Here is a 14,313-nt window from a genome sequence, read left to right on the forward strand (position 1 = left end):
TAGGATTTGAAATAGGTCAGCTGGAATTCCATCCTCTCCACTAACTTTGTTCATAGTATTGCTTCCTAAGGCCCACTTGACTTCACACTTCAGGATTTCTGGCTTTAGGTGAGCGACCACACCATTGTGGTTATCCCAGTCATTAAGACCTATTTTGTATAGTTCTTCTGTATATTCTTGCAACCTCTTCTTAATCTCATCTGCTTCTGTTAGATCCATATTGTTTCTGTCCTTTATTGTGCCTATCCTTGCATGACATGCTCCCTTGGTATCTCCAACTTTCTTGAAGAGATCTCTAGTCTTTCCCATTCTATTGTTTTCCTCTATTTCTTTGCATTGTTCATTTAAGATGGCCTTATCTCTCCTTGCTGTTCTCTGTAACTTTGCATTCAGTTGGGTATATCTTTCCCTTTCTCACTTACCTTTTGCTTCTCTTCTTTCCTCAAATATTTGACAGCCACTTTGCCTTCTTGCATTCCTTTTTTTGGGGGGTGGTTTTGGTCACTGCCTCCTCTACAGTGGTGTGAACTTCCATCCATCATTCTTCAGGCACTCTGTCTACCAGATCTATTCATCACCTTCACTATATAACCATGAGGGATTTGATTTAGGTCATACCTGAATGATCTAGTGGTTTCCCCTACTTTCTTCAATTTAAGTCTGAATTTGGCAATAAGGAGCTCATGATCTGAACCATGGTCAGCTCAAGGTCTTGTTTTTGCTCACTGTATAGAGCTTTTCCATCTTCAGCTGCCAAGAATATAGTCAATCATTTAACCTTAATTATTTCCTTGAAGGCTCTATCCACAAATACAGTCATATTGGAGGTTATGACTTCAATATATGTATTAAAGAGGGACACAGTTCACTCCATAACACCATCTCCATTGACTTTGAATAAGTGTCTCTATCTTGTGGGCTTCATCCTTCAACCAGTTCAGATACTATCATACCCCTTAATATGTCTGCAACTTCTCTCTCTTCCCATTCTTGATCCCCAGCATCTGCAGAACTCACCGTTTTTCTCTTTTCTTTCTTTATCTTTTGAATCCCCATATGCTTGAGTTTCCAATCAATCATAGCAGTTCTCAAATAATTTCTCTATCCCAGGGTTATGGAGATATCGGTTGTTCCAATCAACAGTTAATTATTTTCAATAACCAATGTGCAAATCCATGTAGGATACAGCAACAGGTAGTAACATCGGTCACTCCAACCATGTAACTATGGTTACTGCTGCTGCTGCAGCTGCTAAGTCGCTTCAGTCGTGTCCGACTCTGTGAGACCCCATAGACGGCAGCCCACCAGGCTCCCCCATCCCTGGGATTCTCCAGGCAAGAACACTGGAGTGGGTTGCCATTTCCTTCTCCAATGCTTGAAAGTGAAAGTGAAGTCACTCAGTCGTGTCCGACTCTTAGCAACCCCATGGACAGCAGCCTACCAGGCTCCTCCGTCCATGGGACTTTCGGCAAGAGTACGGTACTACACCACCATAAACTAGACTACCTCCTTTACCAGTACCTTACCCTCAGTACTGTTAAGGTAGTTGTGGTAGTGACAGGAAAATAGCTTTGATAGAGTCCTGTGCTGTTCCCTTCATTGGTGGCAAGCTCCACTTCCACTTTTAAGGAGTTGATGTTGTTTAACTTTGGAACAGGAGTCAGGAGACAGACTTAGGTCCTGTCTGGCCCTGAAAACATCCTGCTGAGTTACCACAGACAGATCTCCTAACCTCTTCCTGACTCAGTTTTCTCACCTGTAAATAAAGAGGGTCAGGCTGGATACAGGGAGAGTGTAGGAACAGAGATTCTAGAAGAGTATGTGAATGTGGGGCAGAAAAGAGAAAGGGGCAGAGGCCTGAGGCCAAGCTCAGCAAAGGAAAAAAGGAGAGCAGGGGCTGACAGGAAGACTAAGAGTGGCTTGGGCAGGTGAGGGGAGAAATCTTCCAAGTCGTATGGCAGAGGGAAGGAGCAAGGTAAATGTGTCGGTCTGGTGGTAGCAAAATCAGGGATTTCTTCCCCAAGAACATCATTTCCCCTGGAAAATGGGAGTAAGGTCACCTAACAAGGGGAGATAGGAGAGGAGAAGGGCCAGGTCTGATGGAGAAGGAGAAAACCTACATGGAGAATAGGAAAGAGCTGGGGAGAAAAGTCAGGAGACAGTGGGCTATCCTGAAAGCCAGCAGACATGAGACTGGACATTTCATTAGCCGCTGATTGACAGCTTCAGGAAGTGTCAGGAGCAACTGCTGACTAAGTTTTTTCTGTCCCTCAGTCCCTGTGTCTCAACCTGTCCTCACGCTCAGACGTCCTGGGACCTGGAATCTTATGACAGATAAGATGAGCCTTCAGTGTGAAGTTCAGAGAGGTTCTCTGCCCATCTGGTACCAGTTTTTTCATGAAGGTGTGCTGCTTGAGGAGATAAAATCCACTTCAGAGAGAAAAATGTTCCATAGATTGTCTCCGACTGAAAAGCACTCTGGAAACTACTACTGCACAGCTAACAATGGCCTTGGCCCTCAGTGGAGTAAGGTTATGAGTAAGTAAGCCTCTCTATCATTAGTAAGCCCTAGGTTCTGTTGGAGACCTATACTTGACCTCTATCCCTGACTGCTCCAGAAATGTGTTCCCACCTTCAAGTTTTGCCTACTTTTTCATCTGGTCAAACCAATGTCCTTCTCAATACCCCAGCTCACTGAGACAGCTATCTGATGCGTTTAGCCTGGTTCCTTCAGCAGCCCGTGTGCCGTTGTGCCCCTGGCTGCCTGCCCAGCAGCTCTATCTTTCCTGGACCCCAACCTCTGAGGAGTCACGTGCTTCTCTCTTTTTGTCCTCTTGTCTTGCGAACCCCCTCAGATTCCTAATTTTCATCCATTACACTGTCCCCTGTAGCCACAAAATCATCTCTCCCTGAGGCACAGATTTGTCTCTTGTCCCTTTCATATCAGATACTGATCACTTACAGTGTACAAAACCAAGTAATATGTAAAGACAGGGAGCATGATCATAGTCACTCCAAATATGACCCTCTTTTTAAGAAAACATTTATTGGAGTGTAGTTGAATTACAGTGTTATGTTATTTCAAGTGAATACAAAGTGAATCAGTCATACATAAATATATACACATTCTTTTTTAGATTCTTTTCCCATATAGGTCATTACAGAATATTGAGTTAAGTTCCCTGTGCTTCACAGTAGTCTTTATTAGTTATCTCTTCTATATATAGTAGTAATGTATATGTCAGTCCCGATCTCCCAGTTTATTCCCTCCCTCACTCCTTTACCCCCTGGTAACCACAAGTTTACCATAAGTAAACCATAAGTTTAATTCAACATAACTACATTGAGTAAGCTCTTTTAGAGTTGGTTAGGTAGCAATGTGAGAGGGGCCCAAATGGGGAAGGGCTGGCAGCAGATCAAGGGATGACCACTGTGAGCCAAGAGGAACTCACCTCTGCTTGCTTGAGTTAAGGTCCTGGAGGTGAATGTCAGCTCAAGTTAGATAGGTTTCAGTTGAGCTTTGAATCTCAGTTTTGTGTCATCTATGTGTGGCCAAAGTCCAAGCCCAATTTTAGGGAGCAGTGTGATTTGGGTTTGTACTGATGGTAGAGTCCAGTCCTGGCTGGTCCTGGAAGCAACCTGTTTTCTATTTGGAAAAAAAAAAAAAAAAAAGCAGAGCCAGGCTGGAGATAAGCCAGAATGCAGCCCCTCCCACAATAGATATACAAAAGATTTTAACAGGAAAGGATCAGGGAACCCTGGAAGGAGACATCAAGTGAAAGAGACAGAGAAGCTGTGCTCCTGACATCCACAGACCCAAGGAATTTGGAGGCAGGATGTCATCATCAGATGCTCTCAGAGATGAATAAAGTTCTATAGAATGGATCCTTTATCCACCTCCTAAGTAATTACTGCATATATCTGTATGCCAGACTATACTGACATCTAAGGATACATAGACTAGACCAACACTGTAGGAGTATTTAACAAAGTGAAACCAAGTGAGGGAGAGTTTTAAGGAAAAGACAGTAAAGGCCAAGTCAGAGAAGGCAGAGCTGATATATGATGAAAGATAAGAATTGAGTCACATCCCCTGAGTTTAGCCACAAAACACTGAAAAGAAAAGTGGAAGAATACAGGTGATAACCTGGTTTGACAGCTGGGTTTGATGGCTGCCTCACCACGTACTAGCTATGCGATTTAACCCCAGTGGGCCTTTTCCTCATTTGTGAAATAAAGGCAGTGATAATAGCTTCTCAGGATTGTTTTGATCATTAAATTAGTGTTTCCCTACATATGTGTACAAATGATATATGACAAATACACACCAGACACATAATTAAAAACATTATATTATATCATGTGAGTGAGTGAGTGAAGTCGCTCAGTTGTGTCCAACTCTTTGCAACCCCATGGACTGTAGCCTACCAGGCTCCTCCGTTCATGGAATTTTCTAGGCAAGAGTACTGGAGTGGGTTGCCATTTCCTTCTCCCATTTTATATCATAAGTATCTACTATTATCATCATTATCATTATAATCACAAACATGAAAAATCAAATTTAGTATGTTGGTGGGGAAAAACAAGGTTGTGTTGACCAAAAGATCAGAGTGAGAGAGAAAAGTAGAGACAATGCTTCTTCTATGAGTCTTTCCACAGAAAAGAAACAGACATTGGGAACATTAAATGTAGATAGGGTTTTGTTTTGTTGTTTTACTAAAGGGGAGAGGATTAAACACATCTAAGTGGTGTTTGGAAGAAGTGAATAGATGCAGAGAATTTATATCTGGGACACATGGAGGTGAGCTCAGGGTCAAGAAAGAGCAGGATCCTCCTTGAGTTGGTGGAGGGGCAGCTTTTCCAAAGTCACCAGACAGGGGAGAAGCAAGAGGCTGATGCAGGTAAACAGTGTGAGTCTGGTGGCAGCAAAATAAGGGACTTCTTCCTCAATAACATCAATTCCTCTGGAAAATGGGAGTGAGGTGACCTAACAAGGGGAAAAAGGAAAGGAGAAGGGCCAGGTCTAATGGGAAAGAAGACCAACAAGGAGAACAGGAGAGAGCTAGGGAGAAAAGCTAGGTAGGCTCTGGGCTGCCCCGAGGGCTAGTGGCCATGAGACTGAACATTTCACTAGCCACTGATTGACAGCTTCAGTACATGGCAGAAGCAACTGCTGACTAAAGTTTTTCTCTCCCTCAGTCCCTGTGTCTAAACCTGTCCTCACCTTCAGCTCTCCTGGGACCAGGACTTTGGGGGGAATTCAGATGAGCCTTCAGTGTGAAGTTCAGAGAGGGTCTCTGCCCATCTGGTACCAGTTTTTTCGTGAAGGTGTTTTGCTCAAAAAGAGAGAAGCCATTTCATGGAGAACAGTGTCCTATAGCTTCTCTGTGACTGGAGAGAATTCTGGAAACTACTACTGCACAGCTGACAATGGCTTTGGCCCTCAGAGGAGTGAGGCCATGAGACTCTCTGTCACCGGTAAGCCCTAGGTTCTGTTAGTGACCCACCCCTGGCCTCTATCCTTGTGAAAGTGAAAGTCGCCCGGTCGTGTCCAACTCTTTGTGACCCCATGGACTATACAGTCCATGGAATTCTCCAGGCCAGAATACTAGAATGGGTAGCCTTTCCCTTCTCCAGGGTATCTTCTCAACCCAGGGATCAAACCCAGGTCTTCCACATTGCAGGCAGATTCTTTACCAGCCGAGCCACAAGGGAAGGCTGGCCTGTATCCTTGACCTCTCCAGAAATGTGTTCCCACCTTCAAGTTTCCCCTGCTTCTGCCTCTGGCCAAACCTATGTCCTTCTCAACACCCAGGTTCTCTTGAGACAGCTGTCTGCTGCTTTTGAGCCCTGTACTGTGAGTAACTCAGATGTTATCACACCCCTGGCCTCCTGCAGGTCAGTTCTTTCTCTCCTGGGCCCCAACTCTGAGGAACCATATGCTTCTCTCTTTCTGTCCTCTTGCCCTACCAATCCACAGATTTCTGATGTTCATTAATTGCATTGTTTCCCATAGCTACACAATCAGTTCCCAGGGTCACTGAGTTGTCACTTGTCCCTTTCCTATCAGATACTCCTAGATGGTTCAGTGGTAAAGAATTCGCCCACCAAAGCAGGAGATACAGGAGATGCTGTTTCGATTCCTGGGTTGGGAAGATAGTCTGGAGTAGGAAATGGTAACCCTCTCCAGTATTATTGCCTGAAAATATTTCATGGACAGAGGAGCCTGGTAGGCTGTAGTCCATGTGGTCACAAAGAGTTGGACATGACTGAGCAACTGAGCACGCAAGCACTGATCATTTACAGATACAAAACCATGAAAGGTACAAAGACCGGGAGCAGGATCATGGTTATACCAAAGTTGTCCTTCTTGAGTCAGCACTTTTAGAGCTGGTTATGCAGCCGTGTGAGAGGACCCAGAGGGGAGGGGATGGAAGCAGGGCAGGGGACATCCATTCTGAGCCAAGAGGAATTCACCTCTGCTTGCTTTGCTTGAGGTCCCAAACTCCATCAAGGTGACTGTCAGCTCAGTATGAAGTTAAAATGGTTTCTGTTGAGCCTTGAATCTCAGGTTTTTTTTTCCCCCATCTATGTGTGCCCAAACTCCAAGCCCAATTTTAGGGGGCAGTGTGATTCATGCTGTCCTGAGGGCCAGGGGACATAAGACTGGACATTTCACTAGTCACTGATTAACAGCTCCAGGCAGTGGCAGAAGCAACTGTTGACTAAGTCTTTCTCTCCCTCAGTGCCCGTGTCTCAACCTGTCCTCAGCCTCAGCCCTCGTGGAACCCGGACTCTTGTGGGAAATGAGGTGAGACTTCAGTGTGAAGTTCAGAGAGGGTCTTTGCCCATCTGGTTCCAGTTTTTTTGGGAAGATGTGTTGCTCACAAGGACAGAAACTACTTCATGGAGAACAGTGTCCTATAGTTTCTCTGTGACTGGAGAGAATTCTGGAAACTACTACTGCACAGCTGACAATGGCTTTGGCCCTCAGAGAAGTGAGAGCATCAACCTCTCTGTCATTGGTAAGCTCTGGATTCCTGCTAGTGACCCATCCCTGGCCTCTATCCTTGTGAAAGTGAAAGTTGCTCAGTCATGTCCAACTCTTTGTGACCCCATGGACTATACAGTCCATGGAATTTTCTAGGCCAGAATACTGGAGTGGGTAGCCTTTCCGTTCTCCAGGGTATCTTCTTAACCCAGGGATCAAACCCAGGTCTTCCACATTGCAGGCAGATTCTTTACCAGCCGAGCCACAAGGGAAGGCTGGCCTGTATCCTTGACCTCTCCAGAAATGTGTTCCCACCTTCAAGTTTCCCCTGCTTCTGCCTCTGGCCAAACCTATGTCCTTCTCAACACCCAGGTTCTCTTGAGACAGCTGTCTGCTGCTTTTGAGCCCTGTACTGTGAGTAACTCAGATGTTATCACACCCCTGGCCTCCTGCAGGTCAGTTCTTTCTCTCCTGGGCCCCAACTCTGAGGAACCATATGCTTCTCTCTTTCTGTCCTCTTGCCCTACCAATCCACAGATTTCTGATGTTCATTAATTGCATTGTTTCCCATAGCTACACAATCAGTTCCCAGGGTCACTGAGTTGTCACTTGTCCCTTTCCTATCAGATACTCCTAGATGGTTCAGTGGTAAAGAATTCGCCCACCAAAGCAGGAGATACAGGAGATGCTGTTTCGATTCCTGGGTTGGGAAGATAGTCTGGAGTAGGAAATGGTAACCCTCTCCAGTATTATTGCCTGAAAATATTTCATGGACAGAGGAGCCTGGTAGGCTGTAGTCCATGTGGTCACAAAGAGTTGGACATGACTGAGCAACTGAGCACGCAAGCACTGATCATTTACAGATACAAAACCATGAAAGGTACAAAGACCGGGAGCAGGATCATGGTTATACCAAAGTTGTCCTTCTTGAGTCAGCACTTTTAGAGCTGGTTATGCAGCCGTGTGAGAGGACCCAGAGGGGAGGGGATGGAAGCAGGGCAGGGGACATCCATTCTGAGCCAAGAGGAATTCACCTCTGCTTGCTTTGCTTGAGGTCCCAAACTCCATCAAGGTGACTGTCAGCTCAGTATGAAGTTAAAATGGTTTCTGTTGAGCCTTGAATCTCAGGTTTTTTTTTCCCCCATCTATGTGTGCCCAAACTCCAAGCCCAATTTTAGGGGGCAGTGTGATTCATGCTGTCCTGAGGGCCAGGGGACATAAGACTGGACATTTCACTAGTCACTGATTAACAGCTCCAGGCAGTGGCAGAAGCAACTGTTGACTAAGTCTTTCTCTCCCTCAGTGCCCGTGTCTCAACCTGTCCTCAGCCTCAGCCCTCGTGGAACCCGGACTCTTGTGGGAAATGAGGTGAGACTTCAGTGTGAAGTTCAGAGAGGGTCTTTGCCCATCTGGTTCCAGTTTTTTTGGGAAGATGTGTTGCTCACAAGGACAGAAACTACTTCATGGAGAACAGTGTCCTATAGTTTCTCTGTGACTGGAGAGAATTCTGGAAACTACTACTGCACAGCTGACAATGGCTTTGGCCCTCAGAGAAGTGAGAGCATCAACCTCTCTGTCATTGGTAAGCTCTGGATTCCTGCTAGTGACCCATCCCTGGCCTCTATCCTTGTGAAAGTGAAAGTTGCTCAGTCATGTCCAACTCTTTGTGACCCCATGGACTATACAGTCCATGGAATTTTCTAGGCCAGAATACTGGAGTGGGTAGCCTTTCCGTTCTCCAGGGTATCTTCTTAACCCAGGGATCAAACCCAGGTCTTCCACATTGCAGGCAGATTCTTTACCAGCCGAGCCACAAGGGAAGGCTGGCCTGTATCCTTGACCTCTCCAGAAATGTGTTCCCACCTTCAAGTTTCCCCTGCTTCTGCCTCTGGCCAAACCTATGTCCTTCTCAACACCCAGGTTCTCTTGAGACAGCTGTCTGCTGCTTTTGAGCCCTGTACTGTGAGTAACTCAGATGTTATCACACCCCTGGCCTCCTGCAGGTCAGTTCTCCTGGACCCCAACTCTGAGGAACCATATGCTTCTCTCTTTCTGTCCTCTTGCCCTACCAATCCACAGATTTCTGATGTTCATTAATTGCATTGTTTCCCATAGCTACACAATCAGTTCCCAGGGTCACTGAGTTGTCACTTGTCCCTTTCCTATCAGATACTCCTAGATGGTTCAGTGGTAAAGAATTCGCCCACCAAAGCAGGAGATACAGGAGATGCTGTTTCGATTCCTGGGTTGGGAAGATAGTCTGGAGTAGGAAATGGTAACCCTCTCCAGTATTATTGCCTGAAAATATTTCATGGACAGAGGAGCCTGGTAGGCTGTAGTCCATGTGGTCACAAAGAGTTGGACATGACTGAGCAACTGAGCACGCAAGCACTGATCATTTACAGATACAAAACCATGAAAGGTACAAAGACCGGGAGCAGGATCATGGTTATACCAAAGTTGTCCTTCTTGAGTCAGCACTTTTAGAGCTGGTTATGCAGCAGTGTGAGAGGACCCAGAGGGGAGGGGATGGAAGCAGGGCAGGGGACATCCATTCTGAGCCAAGAGGAATTCACCTCTGCTTGCTTTGCTTAAGGTCCCAAACTCCATCAAGGTGACTGTCAGCTCAGTATGAAGTTAAAATGGTTTCTGTTGAGCCTTGAATCTTAGGTTTTGTTTTGTTTTGTTTTTTTCCCATCTATGTGTGCCCAAACTCCAAGCCCAATTTTAGGGGGCAGTGTGATTCATGCTGTCCTGAGGGCCAGGGGACATAAGACTGGATATTTCACTAGTCACTGATTAACAGCTCCAGGCAGTGGCAGAAGCAACTGTTGACTAAGTCTTTCTCTCCCTCAGTGCCCGTGTCTCAACCTGTCTTCAGCCTCAGCCCTCGTGGAACCCGGACTCTTGTGGGAAATGAGGTGAGACTTCAGTGTGAAGTTCAGAGAGGGTCTTTGCCCATCTGGTTCCAGTTTTTTTGGGAAGATGTGTTGCTCACAAGGACAGAAACTACTTCATGGAGAACAGTGTCCTATAGTTTCTCTGTGACTGGAGAGAATTCTGGAAACTACTACTGCACAGCTGACAATGGCTTTGGCCCTCAGAGAAGTGAGAGCATCAACCTCTCTGTCATTGGTAAGCTCTGGATTCTTGCTAGTGACCCATCCCTGACCCAGATCCTTGTCATGCCAACTCCTTTCAGTGATTTTCACGGATCTTCCAGTTTCCTACTCCATCAACCTAATGCCCATCTTGTTTCCCTTCTCAAAGAACCATCCATCTGTGGGCTTCAGTCCTCATTCAGCCCTCACTCAACCAGGCCCCTAAAATAGCTCAACACCTTCCCCCACTTTTACCAAATGAATTCATTTTCTCAAAAGCCCCTGGTGCCTCAGATGGTAAAGAATATGCCTGCAATGCAGAAGACCCAGTTTCTAGCCCTGGGTCAGGAAGATGCCCTAGAGTAGGAAATAGCAACCCACTCCAGCATTCTTGCCTGGAAAATTCCATGGACAGAGGAGACTGGCTGGTTACAGACCATGGGATCACAAAGAATTGAGACTAACACTTTTATGTTCTCAAATTATTTTTTCAGGCCCTGCATGTTCAGTCTCCAAGCCAATTTCTCTTAACTGAATGCACAGAAGCATCTCATATCTCCCCACTAATACCTACATATTAATTTAGCTACAAGCTCAAGCATATGGACATATAGTGGGCAAGAGCTTACTTTCTCCAAAGGGTTCTGAAACAGTTCAGACTCTTGCTGCTGCTACTGCCGCTAAGTCGCTTCAGTCATGTCCGACTCTGTGCGACGCCATAGACTGCAGCCCACCAGGCTCCGCTGTCCCTGGGATTCTCTAGGCAAGAACACTGGAGTGTGTTGCCATTTCCTTCTCCAATGCATGAATGTGAAAAGAGACAGTGCAGTCGCTCAGTCGTGTCTGACTCTTAGCAACCCCATGGACTGTAGCCTACCGGGCTCCTCCATCCATGGGATTTTCCAGGCAAGAGTGCTAGAGTGGGGTGCCATTGCCTTCTCCAGTTCAGACTCTTGCAGTAGGTTTAAAGAGGGCTGAAAGTGAAAGGAAGGGAGGAAATGGCTTCCTGGAAGCCAACTCACTGGTTTTTCTGGGGTTTCTGAGATCTTTTGACTTAACCCAGTAATAGCACAAGTGTCATTTCTTTGTATTATGTTTTTTACAGTTTTGTTGCAGTATGACATATATTTGTAAATGTATATGAATCATCAGAGTATAGTTCATGGTTACCCATAGAACCATGAAAAAGTGTCATTTTAGGAGCAAAATTGCTTCTGTTTACTCTTGGAATCTTCGTGTAGAAGATTTCTTTTCAAAGAAGCAGAAAGAAAGAGAAATCTTGAGTCAGATGTATCAGATCATTTTAGATAAGAAATAAAAAGACCTTGATGTCTCTTGGGGGGGTGACCTTGATGTCTCTGGGTTTGCTAAGTAAATCCAGGGAGTTACAAAAAAAAAAAAAAAAAAGGAAGACAACATATCCAGATTCATGGAAACGGAACTGAGAGATTTCTCAGAATTCAACTTATTTCTCAAAAACAGGTTATATTGATGCTTGATGAGCTAGAGGCTTTCATTATTATCTACTCCTAGCCCTGCCATCTGTTTCCTTTCTCTGTCCTTCTGCCCCATTTTTCGTATTGCTCCTAAGTGCTTTCCACTCTCATTCTTAAGACTTTTATCTTATGACTTATCTTGCCTCAAACCTCCTGCAAATTTCATCACTGACTGCCTTAGACTTTGGAATAGGACATCCTACTCTATATTTCAATGTCTACCCCAGCTGCCAGTGCTGTATGGCTTGCTACCAAAGCAGTGCTTCCAACAAGTCTAATTAGCCAAGCAGCCTAACTCTAAGACACCTCAGAAGCCACAGGCAAGTTTATACATGAAATGTTCTTAAACCAGCTGCCCACCTCCAGTTCAACAAGTGATGGCAGAGGGAGCAGGCTCAATTGGGACAACACGACATATAATGAACTACATTGAAGAAAATACTTTTTTCTAGGAATGATATACACAGCAAGACCTCTGAGGTTTCCTAGAAAGAGCCAGTGTACATGCAAAACATCTTTCTTGAGTTGTGCGATATCAGTGTGGGTAAGAATATCCGAATTCTAGCTCTAGTTGTGAAAATAATTCATAATTTAGGCAAATTTAGTTCATAATTTAGGCAAAATTTAAAAATTTTCTTTGTCTTACTGTTTTCACTTTCTCTTGAAATTTAGATAAGACAGTAATTAGTGTCCCTTAGAGCCCCAGAATTCTGTGATTTGAGTTGGAATAAGAACCCAAAGGTAATGAATTCATGATTCTCTGGAAGAAATGAGGTGAGGGTCCATGAGTGTCCCTTTTTTTACCTGGAAAAGCAAAGAAGAGCATCACTTTGACAGAGTCTCATCATCCCTCAAGGTGGTGGGGAGGAGTTAGGGGAGTCACTTTTAGGGTTTGAGAAACAGGAATTAGTCAGAGTATGATGGTAACTACAAGTGTGGTCTGGTCAGAACTTTAAATTAGGCAAGTTCCTGTTATGGTCTGTGGTCTTAGGAACCCATGGGTCCATCTGGAGTCCTTATTACTTTGGTTCTATCTTGAAACTAATCAGTCTGAAAGATCTCTTGTTCCTTGACAGTTCTTGTTTCAGATCATAGTAAAACATGACCAAAGGAAGACACTGCCCCTATATAAATTGTTAAGTAAAGAGATTATTTGTGAAATGTAAATGCTCTGAGATTCAAACTCTAAAGCCTAAAGCTGAGTTATCTAGGAAAGTCCCAAGTCCTAAGACATCCTGTTTCTCATGAGCATGTTTTATTTTCTTCTCAAATTTAATGTTATCTAAAACCCTCTTATTTTAAGCTTCATGAGAATGGAACCTTTTTAGTTTTGGTCTTCTCTGCATCCCTGTGCCTACTCGGTGTCTGGCACAAAGTAGGTCTTCAGTGAGCATTTGTAATTCCATGAACAAAAAGTCTTTCAGGTGAGATGAGGAAGAAAAGATTAGGGAAAGAACACTGGTCTTCACATCTGCTTATACCAGCTGAACATAAATAAGTGAGCCTTAAATTAACGCATAAATTGAGAAGCTTCACTGTGAGCCATGCAGACCTTCTGGCAAAATAATCTGTCCTGCGTGTTTTTTTTTTTTTTTTTTTTCTTTTTGAGGGAATATACCCCAAAGAAAAGACATGGAAATTTCGTGGGAATATAAACTGATAAGATACGCCCATTTTGAATCTATCAACACACACACATGCACACACATACTCACACACACATACACAGAGCATTCTCAAGCAAATACAAGAGTCCAAATATAACTTTATTCATTGAAGTATAAGCCATAAACAAAAGAAGTCTAATATGGAAACTTTTGCATCGATGCATTTAAAACTATAAAAGGGAGAGAAAAGGCACAAAGTACCCAATACTTTTAAGGAGAAGGATTGCTTCAGGAAACAAAAAGGTTTTCTGGATATTCTTAATACAATTAAAGAAAATATGGACTCTGGCGGGGAGAAAAGTACAATGGGGAACTTAATGAGGTTAAAGAAGAGATGATAGGATAACAGGAAAGAAAAACAAGAATGTGAATATATATGTATATATATCTCAGAGCTCAGAAGAAAAACCAAAGAAAACAATAAAGCTATTTTAGAAATAAAATCCAAATTTGAAGGAGTAAGAATAGAATGCATACTTCTGAAATCTGTTAACAGAATGGAGTTGGTATGAGAAAATAATATGGAACCCAAGGTACAAACACACAGAAAAAGGAAAAAGAAATTAAAAAATGGAGATCAGACAATGAAGACCACAAGTGTTGATAATTAAGTGTCTAAAGAGAGAAACAAAACTCAAAGATTTAATTAAAAAACATCTTGAGTTGAAGAAAACTTGACTGTATAGATTAAAAGACATATCTTGATGAGGTTATTGATTTTCAAGGCTAAAAATATACACGTGCACATGCACGAGTATGTGTGGGTGTGTGTATGGTCAGGCAAAAAAAAAAAAAACCCAGTCATCTCAGAAATAAAAATATTAAGTGGTCTTAGACTTTACATAGAAGTCAATACTAAAAGAGAGAAACAATGTTCAGACTCGCACTTTCAGAGGAGAAATGAGAATTGAGAATTTTATCAATAACCTCAGACATGCAGATGACACCACCCTTATGGCAGAAACTGAAGGAGAACTAAAGAGACTCTTGATGAAAGTGAAAGAGGAGAGAGAAAATGTTGGCTTAAAGCTCAACATTCAGAAAACAAAGATCATGGC

At 43.8% G+C, this 14,313-nt stretch overlaps 1 protein-coding gene across 5 annotated transcripts in view; it reads left to right on the top strand.

Annotated features, from left to right (window-relative positions):
* The window catches only part of LOC133040584 (Fc receptor-like protein 5), a 64,880-nt gene that overhangs the window by 24,196 nt on the left and 26,371 nt on the right, over positions 1 to 14,313 (top strand). For 4 of the 5 annotated variants that reach the window (XM_061120453.1, XM_061120455.1, XM_061120454.1 and 1 more), the window contains 5 exons: positions 2,275 to 2,538; positions 5,200 to 5,478; positions 6,747 to 7,025; positions 8,295 to 8,573; positions 9,848 to 10,126. In XM_061120453.1, coding sequence (XP_060976436.1) covers positions 2,275 to 2,538; positions 5,200 to 5,478; positions 6,747 to 7,025; positions 8,295 to 8,573; positions 9,848 to 10,126 — 1,380 coding nt within the window. The remainder of the gene's footprint in view (positions 1 to 2,274; positions 2,539 to 5,199; positions 5,479 to 6,746; positions 7,026 to 8,294; positions 8,574 to 9,847; positions 10,127 to 14,313) is intronic. The other variant, XM_061120457.1, reaches the window with a different exon arrangement.

Source organism: Dama dama, chromosome 20, assembly GCF_033118175.1.
Source record: "Dama dama isolate Ldn47 chromosome 20, ASM3311817v1, whole genome shotgun sequence".
NCBI classification, from domain to species: Eukaryota; Metazoa; Chordata; class Mammalia; order Artiodactyla; family Cervidae; genus Dama; species Dama dama.